This window comes from Gadus macrocephalus, chromosome 4 (assembly GCF_031168955.1).
Source record: "Gadus macrocephalus chromosome 4, ASM3116895v1".
Lineage (NCBI taxonomy): Eukaryota > Metazoa > Chordata > Actinopteri > Gadiformes > Gadidae > Gadus > Gadus macrocephalus.
The window spans coordinates 4,101,427-4,115,941 of record NC_082385.1 but is presented as its reverse complement, the minus strand read 5'-3'; the positions used below and the strand labels follow the sequence as shown (position 1 = coordinate 4,115,941).

General features: G+C 48.5%; 1 protein-coding gene across 2 annotated transcripts; it reads right to left on the bottom strand.

The window, feature by feature from the left end:
• Nucleotides 1–1,102: 1,102 nt before the first annotated feature.
• Nucleotides 1,103–12,948, bottom strand: slc38a2 (solute carrier family 38 member 2). 2 transcript variants are annotated; one of them, XM_060048708.1, is made up of 16 exons: nt 12,624–12,948; nt 11,233–11,352; nt 11,004–11,091; nt 10,742–10,857; nt 8,976–9,049; nt 8,598–8,690; nt 7,923–7,995; nt 7,229–7,311; nt 6,871–6,929; nt 6,331–6,495; nt 5,903–5,982; nt 5,624–5,724; nt 4,586–4,710; nt 4,166–4,310; nt 3,796–3,893; nt 1,103–3,427 (listed from the first exon to the last, which is right to left on the bottom strand). In XM_060048708.1, the coding sequence occupies exons 2-16, from the start codon at nt 11,349–11,351 to the stop codon at nt 3,326–3,328; spliced, it is 1,521 nt and encodes a 506-aa protein (XP_059904691.1). In that variant the 5' UTR covers nt 11,352; nt 12,624–12,948; the 3' UTR covers nt 1,103–3,325. The 2 variants fall into 2 exon arrangements, with proteins under 2 accessions (XP_059904691.1, XP_059904692.1); XM_060048709.1 differs by having other exon boundaries at nt 11,004–11,088.
• Nucleotides 12,949–14,515: the final 1,567 nt, after the last annotated feature.

Sequence of the window (14,515 nt, the reverse complement as noted above, 5' to 3'; positions counted from 1 at the left end):
TTCCACAGTCAAAACCACCCCCTCATTACGGCAGTATTTGCTTTTCAGTTGTAATATACTCTTTTTTTTTTTTCTTTTTTTTTTATCGCAGAAAAAGCCTTCCGTCTTCAAAACATGCCCATAGGTTTCCCAGAAACCCTATTGCATATCCCAGAAAGCCACATGTCTTTGACCAATTAAAAACATGGTTTCAAATGCTGAAAAGTAGTTAATATATATATTTTCTTTTATATGTTTGACTTTATTTATTTTCTATTATTATTGAATTGGTTGGTTTAATGTAACCCACACCCCTTTAATACATTTTTGGGCGACTTTAACAAGTATTACCCCGGCTGCCTTAATTAACTATTTGCGCCACTATCACTTGCCATAGCTTATGACGATGAAAAGCAATTGACGTTTACCGCGTTATTTAGATTACGGTTAATTCCTGTGAGCTGACGCGATAACTAAAACGGCTTAAACCCAGTTTCAGCGTGCGGTCGCTGCAAGGGTTCTAACGGTCACGCTATCTTCGCTTTAAAAAGCGATTGCGCATCTACACCGTTCTGTACGGTAAAGTGCTTTTGCTACGACAGGTCTTCTTGTGCATTCCAGTGCAACTCGTAAACTCAGGAATGTGCACCCGAATGGCCACGAAAGTTGTGATCGTGAATGATCCATTTCCCCCTAATTTTAATTTGTTGAAGTAGGCCTACTTACCCATTACCCAATATGCAATTCAATGTTATCTTGACATTCAATTCAGACAATGACTTTGTTTTAAAAATAATCCGCACATAAGGTCTTGAACCCTGGTCTACCAAATCAGCAGCTCTTACCACTTACAACCTTATTGAGCAGTGTCGTAAATACTATTTTACTTTTTTGTGTGAGAGGAGGGTAATTTGAGTGAGACTGGGCCCCTCTGACCTTAACGTAATCGTATGCAAACCAATTTACGCTCAGTAAATAAGATCACCGATGTTCCCACTGCGGCCGAGATAATGGCAGTCAGGATTACTGGCTTGTCTTACGTTTGACCTTTAAATACATCCAGACCATTTAGAGGTTCAGTGTTTCAGTTCAGATGACGTCACAATGAGCCAGAGAGCCGAGATTTAAGATTATCTTTGATTTTTAATAGGACAATAATTACAGGATATACATAACGTTTCATTGAAACAAGAGTGTAACACAGTGGGCCCTTCCTCCTCAAAATCATCATCCTCCTCTTCCTCCTCAGCGCGGCCCACGCGGTCATCAGGTCGCAAACGGCGTGCTGTTTTTACACCACAGGTCTTGTGTTTCAATCGGGGGCTTAAAACTCGGCCGTGTTTGCTGAGATCGACATTAACAACATGGTAGTGGGAGAGGGGTTGGGGGGGGGGGGGGGGGGTCACATAATCAACACAGTGGGACGACTCGGTCAACGGTACCCGAAACCCTAAGGCTTCTACAACGGTAAAAATCAACAGGACTAAAATTCATCAGCTTGATGTTTTTTTTTGACTTTGGAACTCCAATGTGTTAAACTGCGATAATAGCAAAAAATAAAAACAAAACAAATAAGGTAAAAACAAAAAGCGTATATACAGTTCAACTCAATATATGTACATATATACATACAATATTATATAAATATAGTAAAATAGATTAAATTACATTGATTTAAACTTCCATAAATAGTCGGCGAGTGATAACGGTTTGGATGGTCCGATAGCGTTGGAAGCCCAGTGTACCGACAGAAGTAGTGACGGACGTGAGGAGCGCAGACAACGAAGTCTCCAGCTCCAACGAAAAGGACCGGTTTAAAAATAACGAACCGGTTCAACCGCACAAATAAAATAAAATAAATGGCGGAGGGGGGGGGGGGGGGGGCTGGGGGAAAACCGACTCCGAAACATGACCAGCACTCTCCTAAGCGTTGCGATGCGAGCAGGTTTTTGTAACAGTTGACACAATGTGTGGTCATGTGCAGCCTTGCTAGTTGGGGTAGTAGACCCCAAGTGTTTAAAACGTAAAAACAATACAGGTACGTTATAACCACTGCATGTGGTCCGATTCAGAGGACTCTCTGGTGCAGAAAACACGGCCTCTGGGTAGAGGCAGGGCTGGGAGGTTGTACGACCCCGTAAGCAGTAGTGTCTTGGGTGTGAGTACACATTCTCCCCAAATACGATCGAGTCGGTTATGAAGAGTAACGTTAAATACAGTTGTGAAAACACTGGCGCCCTCTGGTGGGAGATACCCATACTGCCCCCACCAGGGCTTCGACAAGGCAGGAGTTGTCGACTTTAACACGAGGTTTTACAGGTGAAGCCAGAAATCAAACCGGTACCAAAGTGATGCCAATTGTACCGATTACTGATAGGTGGTGCAGCAGGCCAGAATCATCAGAACGGACCCAGACTTTCGGTTTGTTCACAAGTGCTTTTCAATATACAATAAAAGTTTTTCAAATGCATCTTTTGGCAAAGTAAAAAACGGAATAAACGATCAAAAAGTTAACAAACGTACAAAAAATAACGAAAAAACGCAGTTGGAAGGAGCTGTAGTTTGCCGTGGGGGTCATTTATGTGTTCAAGGATAATCCGTGTCAGATTCCAGAGATGAGTTTGCTTTGGGTTTGGAGGACGCAGGCAGCAGGTCACGGTCACACACACAATACAGTACCTGAATATCGTCTGAATATCTCAACTGCCATGCATCCCTGTTTGAGGCACCTTCAGATGATTTTTTTTTGTCGCATTTCTTTGCTGAATTTAGCCGTAAATACTGAAAAAATTGAAATTGCGGGTAACGAAACGACAACATTAAAAAAAACGAGGGATGCACCGATACCAGAACTCGGATCGATACTGTGCTCAGGCACTCGTACTCAGAAAACTCCTCCGATACAACCACCAGGTACCACTTTACGTAACGTGACGTAAAAAAAAACGTTTAGCAACCTTTCGACCATTTCAGTTGTGTGTTTTCATAATCTGCGGGCTTTTCGCAAATCCCATACCCAACCTTTAAGTATCGGTACTCTGTATCGGCAAGTACCCAAATTCAAGTACTTGTACTGAGAAAAAAGTGGAATCGGTGCAGCCCTACAAAAAAAAGAGACGAAAAACAAACAATTGAGACAAACAAGCAAAACATGAAAATAAAAAATAAAAAGTTAAAAGGTAAAATCCGTTCTTTGCGGTCTAACACCACATACTGTACACAGTTCAGTTACATTCTGTTGAAATGGCGTGGTCTTCGCCCCAGGGATCAGGGTGTTGTAGGAGCTGAGCGAGTGGTGCTCTGCTGCCCCCCGGTGGTGGGGACGCTGGGCGGTGGCGCAGGCGGCCTAGTGCTTGCCGTCAGTGTTGCTGGTCGAGGTCCAGTCGAGGATGATGAGGGTCAGGGTGCTGAACATGACCATGATCCCACAGATGAGGAAGATGGTGGCCTGGAGAGAGACAGAGAGGGCGGGGGATGAGCCTTTGTCCCACCCGTCTTTACCATCACATGACATGCATGCATTATAAACCCATTTTTACAAATTAAACTCATTTCACTCCCAGATGACAAATGACCAACATTATAGAGTGGAAATCCTGAAGATCTCCATCGATTTTAGTTCAGTCAATCAGTCATTTAAATCTCTATAACAAAATGCTAAATCTGTTATTCAAACATGGGTTCCCCTGAAGAGTAACCAGATCTTTGCGACTTTAATCTACGGCTTCAGAAGATCTGGAGCAACGTCACAGATCATTCAGGCCTGACGTCAACCTTGAGAAGTGCTCCGAGTTTCCAGGGCGCTCTTGAACGTACCCCGATCTTCTGCACAGACTTCATGGACTCCTTCTTGACCAGCTTGATGTAGAAGGCCGACGGCAGGATGAAGATCAGCATGGCCGCGGCCGAGGCACCTGTGAGCAGACGACAACGGTTAAGGCACACCGTCACGCACTGACAAGCGAAGACGTCAAACGCACACATGCAGACAGAGGATTGCATGCGTCAGTATTGTGCACACGTTTCAAAAGGCTCTCGCACACACTTGCCTACACACATGCTAAAGAACACAAACGTAAGAACACACGCTTATGAACGCACACATGTCTAAACACACGCTAATGAACATTCCTTAACAAACACACACACACACACACACACACACACACACACACACACGGCTCACCGATGAAGCCGAAGATGTCCTTGATGGTGGGCACGAAGATGACCAGCAGGTTGGTGCTGGCCAGCAGGACCACGGTGATAATGATGTGGCGAATCCAGCTGAACTCCTTGGACGCACACAGCAGCTGGTTGACCGAGGTACGGATCTACAGGGAGAGAGAGAGAGAGAGAGAGAGGGGAATGTGACCTCGGACCTCCTTCATCAACACATTCTGAATGGTTTGTGATCCGATGAGTGGAATTGGGACAGTTAGACTACTAACAGTAGACTGTAAACTAGAGTTGTCTTAATGTGAAGGGAACAACATCTACCCCGGCGGACGGAATCGGGAGGACATAACTAATTACTACTGTGTGTCTATTTGTGTGCGTTTGTGTATGTGTGCGTCTGTGTCTGTGTGTGTGTGAGAGTGTGACTTACGGGGAACAGCACCACGGGCACGGTGAGAGTGACTGCGGTCAGCACGGCCAGGCGTACGATGAGCAGGATCAGGTCGTTCTTGTACACCTTGGAGTAGGTGTGCAGCAGCTCAGGCTCCACGTTCACTGAGGGCGGAGAGGGGGCAGAGGTGTCACTACAGAGGCAGTGCATCACCCGATGGACAGTACCGCGCCCAAATGCCACCAGACACATGGGGGCCGGGCTTAGCTCGGGTCGGCTGGTAACCGGAAGGTCGCTAGTTTGATCCCCGGCTCCTGCTAGAGTGTCAAGGTGTCCCTGAGCAAAAGGCACCCTCAGCCTAACTGCTCCCGACCAGCTGGTTGTCGCCTTGCATGGTCGACTCCGCTGTCAGTGTGTTAAATAAGAGCGCTAAATGCCCTAATAGTTAACGTAAAACCCCTCTCAGATGGAACTGGCCACCCGGCGGTGGAAACAGCGCCCGCCTTAGTCAAAAGCCCTCAGATTGTTTAACACCTAACAACGAAAACTTAACATGTTTTGAATCAACATGCCCCGCTCGTGTTATCTCCTCGCTGTTATCTGGTTGTTTCTGGGAACCGGTCCGAGCCCGCGTACGAAGAGGGACCCTTGGGGGTGGGGCAGCTGCACCTGGAGACCGGTTCTCTCAGGATCCTCCAACACCGGTATGAACTGGATGAGTGCCTGTTTGCATTGGCAAGGACCACTTGTTCGGTTTTTTCCCCCCAAGCCAGGTTGTGACACTGTCGGTTCCACCAGGTCAGCAACTCGCATCGATTTGCGATATTGATATTGATTTTCGAGTCGGGCTACATTCCAACCGTACTCCTGTGTTGACATGACATTTTTTCTACGTGACTCTCTGGCTACACCCCCTACATACTTGTCAAAACCAGAAGCCAGCGAAGATGAATGTACAAGAAACATGGCATCTAAAATCGATAATATTACCTGTGCACATATACACACACGCACACGCACACACACACACACACACACACACACACACAGATTGAGAGGGGGGGGGGAGAGACTCACCGTTGAAGGTCAGATATCCGAACAGAGCGGCCAGCAGATACATGATGAACATGGCCAGGAAGGACACGTTGGCCACGCCCTGCATCTTCTTGCGGGAACGGCTGGACAGGGGAGGGAGGGAAGGTGATATTATTAGACACCACACCGATACAGCCCTATCTCCCTCTTGGTCCTCCTGTTCCGCCAAGGTCTGTGTGTGTGTGTGTGTGTGTGTGTGTGTGTGTGTGTGTGTGTGTGTGTGTGTGTGTGTGTGTGTGTGTGTGTGTGTGTAGCACTTACTCCTTGAGCTCCTCGTACATGGGGAGGATAGCAGGGTGGCAGACGAAGGCAAAGGTGAGGATAGGAACAGCGTAGACGGTCTGAAACAAGAAGAACCCACGGTGGTCAGACTAAACAAACCCCACCTTATTTAAATGTCCCCACAACACACATGTCCCACTTTGTGGGGACGTTCACCTTACAACACACACACACACTCTTATGTTTCCCATTTTGTGGGGACCTTCATCTGACAACACGTACACCCACACTCCATTGTTTCCCACTTTGTGGGGACATTTGCCTGACAACACACACACACACTCCAATGTTTCTGACTTTTTTGGGATATTCACCTTAAAACACATACACTCCAATGATTCCCCCATTGTGGGGACGTTCATCGGACACAGACACTCCAATGCATACCATTTTGTGAGGACAATCACCTGGGAGTTGAAGACAAAGTATTTGGGAGTGCAGACGTCCTCGCTGTAGTCCACCGCCGACTCGTTGATGAGCGCCAGTGTGCTGTTGAGCATGGCCGTTACCGTGGCGTTCTCGACGTCGAAGCCGTGCAGAGGACAAGTCAGTTGAGTCTTCTTGTACATCACCTGTGCAGAAAGATGTTGGTGTACTGTTTTAATTATATTCATAACTCACATTAATATAAAAGGTTACAGTTTATTCATATCATGAATCAGGAATCAAGGCTTGTTGGCGTTATTTTAGCCTTAGGCATTCTTTGTTCGCAATCGTTGGCTGTTACTGCGTAATATGCGGTTTCCCCGCCATTTTGTATTCGTGAACCATCTTGTTTCAGTTAGTAAAACCTGTCCGTCCCTCACTCAGGCTTTTAAGAAGGAAGTTGTGCAAGAAAAACCTGAAACCCATCAAACGCATGCCAGCGCGGTTGCCGTGACAACAGGCAGACCGGGGACGGTGTGGGTGGGTGGGAGGGTGGGTGGGTGGGGTTGGGGTCTACTCACCACAATTAGGAAGAAGACCATGCAGAGCAGGGAGAAACCACTCGTGTAACCAAGGTAACCTGGGAGGGGGGGAAACATGAGAGTGAATACCGTTTTTTTAATTGCGTTTAATCGTGAAACGAGGCACTGAGGCACTGTACTTAACGACAACGGGGACGGTGTGTGTGTGTGTATGTACTACGTTTGTATTTCTTGTTGCCCTGCATGCAGGAAGCACTTGAATTGCAAAATCTTTTGTTTTTATCTCATATCTTTTTTGTGTGTCAACCAACTGTTTCAACACCTTTCACATCAAGGAACAAACACACACACACACGCACACGCGCGCACACGCACACACACTCTCTCTTTCTCTTACCCAGGTTCCTGAGCAGTGAGAGGGGAAGGATGATGAGCGTAGAAACGATGATCACCAGGTAGTCTCCGTTCATGTACCATTCTCTGTAACGCAACGGGAAAGCACGTTAGCTACACACAGACACACGCACACACACACTCCTAATGACACTGTTTTACAACAGAGCACACAGAGTTCCCTTTGTGAGGCCTCCTGCCGCGACTCGTTAAGCCTGCCTCTCCTTAACGTGCCGGGCTGGCCCCCATCTGGACTGGAGCTAGCGAACGCACGCGTCTGCATGGAGACTGCAGCGTGCACAGAAAGAGCCAGGACACAGGAAAACTACAGGCAGGCACTGAGTAGAGAGAGGCTGGGCGGGAGACTCCCATCAATGTTTGATGTGGAGAGTGAGGTCACTGTGGCCGTATCCAGGTGGAACCAGAAGCTTCTCTAAGACTCTCTCTCTTCTCCCTATCTTGCTCGCTCTCCAATCTATTTTCACCCTCTACTCTACCTTCCACAAGACACTCTCCTTCTTTGCGCTCTCTCTCTCTCTCTCTCTCTCTCTCTCTCTCTCTCTCTCTCTCTACCATCCACCCCTGGCACTTGAAAAAACAACAACAACCATCAACCATTTTATCTGATGTACATCAGTTCCCCGTCGAGCGCACTAACCAACATTGACACAGACACACACCACACACACTTGACTTACCCATTGTTCCCCACGAAGGATTGGATGACGAGGGGAAGCTCGTATTTCACGATATAGAGGTAGCTGGACATGGCTGCAAGGGGAAGAGAACAGCGGTTAGCTCAGTCCTCAGTAGACCAACGGTACACTTCAGGCCAAACCTCCGACCAGCACACACACACACACACACACACACACACACACACACACACACACACACACACACACACACACACACACACACACACACACACACACACACACACACACACACACACACACACACACACACACACACACACACACACACACACACACACACTTGGCTCGGACACCAGTGTTATTCCCAAGAAAAAACGCTTGCCAAATGACTCAAGTCCTGACTGGAAGCTTGTTGCCCGGAAATAGTTATTCTAGACCATGACGGAAACTTCGTATTTTTCCCCTATTTAGTCAACGTTTCCACACTCGGACAGGGCACCATTGTGTTGAACCAGACCAACAGTGATACAGACGAGCAAAGCAGGTTTCCTCATGAATGCAAACACCTCCTTAGTACGCTCAAAAGTAGCAGTCTCCAGAGCAGCTGAGGTCCTAGTACGCTCCACAGTAAGGCCTGTTTTTGCTTGCTCCTAACTACGACTATGAAACAGTGTTATTCCCGCCCTGCTACACCCAGCGGCCATGTCCCCTTACCTCCGATGTTCTGCATGGTGATGGAGCAGGAGGCTGCCAGTTTCCCGGGCATGCCAAAGGCCTTGTAGCCCAGCTGTTCGTACACCAGGGAGCCTGTGTGGAGGAGCGGAGAGAGACGTCACTGTGTGCCAAGCGGTCGCTGCTGGAGCTTTGAAAGCTGCCCTCTATGATATCTTGATACAAACCCCCCCCCCCCCCCCCCCCCCCCACCTTTAAACTGTCAGTCAAATACTAGCCCGAAAAAACACATGAATAAAAGCATCATCTTTCAGTACGTTGTACTGTCTCGCTCAATGTGGCGCCGGCCCACTCCCTGGGGGGGGGGGGGGGGGTGGGGGACGACGACAACAAATTTTGTTTCCATGGTGACGGCCTTACCTCCTTCGTTGGCGGTCTTCAGCAGCAGGTGAACAGAGTACAGGGAGAAGATGGCCACCGCTACCAGCAGGATCCTGTGGGGCACGAAACGGAAGGGGAACGTTAGCCACACCCAACGCTAACAACAGGAGCAGGTCCAGCCGTGCTACCGAGGAGCCCGAGCTCTAGATGAGTCACAAATGACTCGACCCGTCGATGTTACATAGAGAGGTCACAAGCATTTCACATGACAGTTATTCCATGCACAACCACACAGGTCACATGAGAGTAATTTGCATTCACAATCACCCACGTCCCATAACAGTGATAACATTCACAACCACACAGTCCCGTCGACTTCATCCCTAAACTGCTCCGATTTAAACCTTCCGTCTGAACTCTCTCTTTTGGACGTGGGCGCTCACGGCAGGAAGGATCGTAGGTCCGTGCCCGATGGCCGCGGCCGTTAGCATAATCCTCTAATATTTCTATCAGCCTCCCTTGCTACTGAATCAACGCAGAGTCAAACAGCCGTGAGATAACCCGTTTAATAAAGGGCTTGTTTGAGCACCGCCAAGTCAAGTGTTTACTAGCGCCAAGTGGCTCGCAAAGAGAGATAGAGTGTGAGGGCCTAGAGAGAGGCAGAGAGAGAGAGAGGCAGAGAGAGAGAGGGGGGGAGAGAGAGAGGCAGAGAGAGAGAGAGAGGGGCAGAGAGAGAGACAGAGAGAGAGAGAGAGAGAGAGAGAGAGAGAGAGTGTGAGGGCCTAGAGAGAGGCAGAGAGAGAGAGAGGGGCAGAGAGAGAGAGAGAGAGGGGCAGAGAGAGAGACAGAGAGATTGAGTGTGAGGGCCTAGAGAGAGAGGCAGAGAGAGAGAGGGGGGAGAGAGAGAGAGAGAGGCAGAGAGAGAGAGAGAGAGAGAGAGAGAGAGAGAGGGGCAGAGAGAGAGACAGAGAGATAGAGTGTGAGGGACTAGAGAGAGAGGCAGAGAGAGAGAGGGGGAGAGAGAGAGAGAGGGAGAGAGAGCAAGAGAGGTTTTGATGACACAAGCCGTAAACCTAGATTCTAATCCTACAGCCCACCGATCGCACATCCCCTCCCCCCACCCAAGACAGAACTTTTTTAACCCAAAAGCTGCAGCGAGAGAGAGAGAGACAGAGACAGAGACAGAGACAGAGAGAGAGAGAGAGAGAGAGAGAGCCCTGCCATTGCCCAGTGGGAGGGTTTTGCTGCCCGCTGGCTATGATAAACCCCACCCTATCTCCACTAAACGCTAAGGTTGGCAAACACACACACACACACACACACACACACAAGAAGACCCCCCCCCACACACACCCCCGTTGGGCCCTTTTATCTAACCAGTTTGCATGAGCACATCCCAAAAGACTTTGACATTTGGGAGTAGCCTTTCCAGTAAATTCCTGTAATCTGTGTTCTGTGGCAAGAGGCGAGGAAGTCTCCCTGACAGTCCGCCCTGATCTGCGATTCAGAACCCGGTCTGCCTTCAGCCCTGGCCGCTGGTGACCCTGCAGAGTCCGGACGCCTCTGACCCCCCCCCCCCCCCCCCCCGCCGGTCAGTGACCTCCCCCTCACTCAGAGGGCTGCGGGGGACGCGCTGTTCACCGGCTCTCTGCCAGAGCAGCGTCAGACAATTTAGACCTTGAGTGGACTAGCATCTGACCCGGGAGACACGCACACGCGCACGTGCACACGCATGTACTCACACACGCGCATTCACTCGCACACACACTTTGAGTGTTTCGACGGTACTTTGGCGGGACACTCACACGAAGAGGGCGATGCCGGTGTTGGCCATGGCGTACGACAGACCCAGGATGCCGCTGCCCATGATGGCGTTGCCCAAGTTAAACACAGACATCCCAAACGACGCGTTTCCTTGGTGCTAAAAGTAAAGAGAATTCAGATAAATATCGTCATATTTATGAATACAATGTTTTTTTGTTGTTGGGATAAACAGGAATATCTGTATAACATACTGAAATGTATTTAATTCCGTAATAATTCCAATATAACGTTTCTTTTCCTTACGTATTCCGTCTCATATTTCTTCTTGCCCAGGTTGTTGTCGGGGAGAAAGTTCTGGTTCTCTGCGTCATCATTGGCCGTGTAGCTGCTGCTGTCGGACAGAACACCAACATCATCATCATCACCATCGTCTACCTCATCCTCATCATGTACAGTATGAGGGGCACTGACGGCACCATGAATCATTAAACCTCATACATTATTAACATGTATTATATTAACGAGTGTTTACCCGTCAATGGGGACCTTCTGGCCGTCCGGGTAGCTGAACTCGTTGGAGCTGCCGCTGCTGTCCTCTCCCTGGGAGATGTTGAAGCGGCTCATCTCCGTCTTGGTGGCGAGTTGTTTCATTCTGTACACGCGAGGTAAACACAGCCGCATTAACACGGGTCCGAGTCTGGTATGCGTCAAGCATCAGGGGCCGATATAAACACACACACGCACGCAGACGTGCGTGTGTGCATGTGTATGTGCGTGTGTGTGTATGTATGCGCGTCTTGTCACACCGCGCGCGTCCCTCCTTTAAATAATCAATAGAGAGGGGAGCGCGCGCTGCAGAACGAGTCGAATTTAGACCACGTGACCCGTTCGGGAGGGAGGGGGGAGGGGAGTCAGTGGAAAAATACCAGACCGGCGTCCCTGGTCTAGACCTCATCACCAGCGAGCGGCGGAAAACCCGCATTAGACCCAGCGGTTCTGGAACCTTCTTCTCTCTAACAACGTTTATAACAACGTAATTTCATTCAAAACTAGATTTAGCATCAGGCTTAGCATCTCTGAGGGGGTTTATAATACGAGGTGTTTTATTTTTGAACGATGGCAATGAGTGAGACTGTCGGACGCGGGTTTTTTCTAAAAGAAACACCTTCCACACTTAGAACCTTTTGTCCGTTTCTGGGCTTCGTCATTGCGGGGAAGCGCAGGCCATGCGTAACAGGTGCGCCTCGAAGGAGCGGTCTGGTTTAATGACATTATCTCCACCGCTGGTTCCGATAGAAACAATGGCACGTGCTCTTCATGTTCTTAATATGGGCATGGCGGTGTTTGGCGCAGCGGCCGGCCCCGTTCCAACAGAGCCAGGTGATGATCTTTAAATACACCATTGGAGAGAGAATAGCAGTCCCCAGCCCCGTGTTTCAGTGAAGGCCTATTAGAATTGTAATAAAGTAATAAGGCCTCGCCTGTGGTCTTCTGGTGAGAGAGTAGTAAGACCATTTAAAGTGCCTCTCAGCCTTGACACTTATTTACCCGATCAAGCGCCTGATATTCAGCATTATTACTAATATTATTATTTAAATTCCCTCTCACCCCTCAGACATCTCAGCCTCACGAGAATAATGAAATGAATGAAGTGGGCCTACTGCTTGACATCCTGTAGTCTGCTCGTATCATTGCATCATTAATCTCCGTTTACCGGCCCACGGTTTGAATGAACCACAGGGGGTGGTCTACGGTGTGTTGACAAACCATTAAAAAAAAATTAAACACACTGGGAATCACGTTATGGGACAGAAGCAGAATAATGAGAAGAAGGATGACTGAGTCCATTCATATCTGGGCGATGAGCGCCTATGCATTCGCCGGTTGGACGGTAACCGGTAAACTGTAAGAGACGAATCTTACCTTGAGGATGGACGCCAGTAATGTCCTTTTTGGAAACACAAAAGCTTTACGTCCGGACGATATATTCGTAGTCTACAAAAAACGGTTCCCAGAGTCTTCCTTTGAGCGAACGGATCCTTGAGATCTTCTGAGGAGGAGGACTATAAAAATAAAACACTGTTGATACTGGCCTGTACTGGGCGCTGCTAGTGACACGAAACCAGTTCAACCACTGAGCTCACACAGAAAGAGACGCTTTGGTTTGGTTAATTTAATTCTCCGTTTCCCGGAGATGTTGGGTGATAGTGGCTGACGGTGTTCTGCTTGAGGAGCAGGGGTGAGCTCCACCTTTTATGGGCCCGCCTGTCAAAGTTGCATCATCCAGGGAGGGCGGGTCTTATCAGGGTGGCGGAGAAAGAAAGGGGAGGGGAGGGGCGGGGGGGGGGGGGGGGGGGGGGGGAGGTGTGTGGAGGAGACCTCGTGACTCTTTGTATACCAACAGGAGACTTTCCCCCCCGTCAGACCCGAAGCAACGCCCGGATGTGACGGGAAACCGACCAGGCGTGAATGTGTGTTATTATAGGCGTGGGGAATGGAGTTTTGCTGGGTTTTGTGAATATGTGGAAGACTGCTGAGTTAAAATAAATACTAAATATGTGCTATATGTGTTATGTGTAAAGTAAAACAACATTCTGCAGGCCTATAATAACACCGATTCACACTGGATCGATTTCATGCCACAGTAATAGTAATACCCCACTGGTCTAATACATCGTCCGAGGTCATAATATAAGCGAAATATATGCATACACAATAACACATAACACATATTCACACTTCATCCGTGTCATGTCATACTATGACCGCCTCTACTGTGTCTTTTTCTTTTACATAAATATAAAAATCGATTCAATGTTCAAATTCAAAAAGATAGTTGAGCCATCTGAGTATGAGTCTCGCGGCTCTTTGTTAGGTCACAAGCCCGCGGAACACGGTTCATTACGGGCCTGATAATCCAGGTGGACCTCAGAGATAAAGACACCCTGGTTGTCACAGAGAATCAGCGTGTGAGCGAGCTTCAAAGCGGACCTCCCTGCCCTCCCCCCATCTCCCCGCACCCTCCCTCCGCCCAAGGGGAGATTTACTCCAACCCCGTGGTCATGTGACACCGGCTCAAGGATCGCACCATCAAATCGTATCATTATTATATCATACCGGGAGGACACCGACCCCGGGTCCTCTCTTTTGTCCCGGAGCCCCCTCTCACCGGGGAACGTGTATGTGTAGCCTTCAACACAAGGGCCTGCTCTGGGTTTCCATCTCACAACTGGGGAGGACAAACAAACCTTGTGTTTACTTAATGGTGCTGGCGTCGCATGTCGAGCGGCGGTCATTTCCGCCGCATTCCTGCATCGCGATCGCGTCCCTTAGTAAGTTACACTGCCTGAGGCAAAGTGAACCCCATAATTAGTCTTTAGAAAGGATTGAACGATAACGATAGTTAAAACCACCAAGCATTTAAACCGATGGACATTCATAACATTCCGTGCCTCAGTGCAAGATCATGACACCGAAATAAAGTGCAAGGAATAATTAGGAGCAAGCTTTATGTAACGACATAAAGGCAGAGTATATTCGTGCAGCAAATCATATCGTGGCTTTCTGGTCTGGGGTCGGGGGATAATCACCAAAACATTGATAATTTATGCGGAACGTAATGAATACGTAACGTCAGGTGTCAATGGACTAAGTCAGGTGTCAAAGTGACTTAGAAAACGAGACCCTACAACAAAACATTCAACTTTCATTAATTTCCTGCTACAGAGTGGAGGGTGTCAACCTGTGATATTAACGGCTGACTTGTGATAGGCTATGCACTATACAAACACACGCCTTTGAGCTCTTGAATGCAT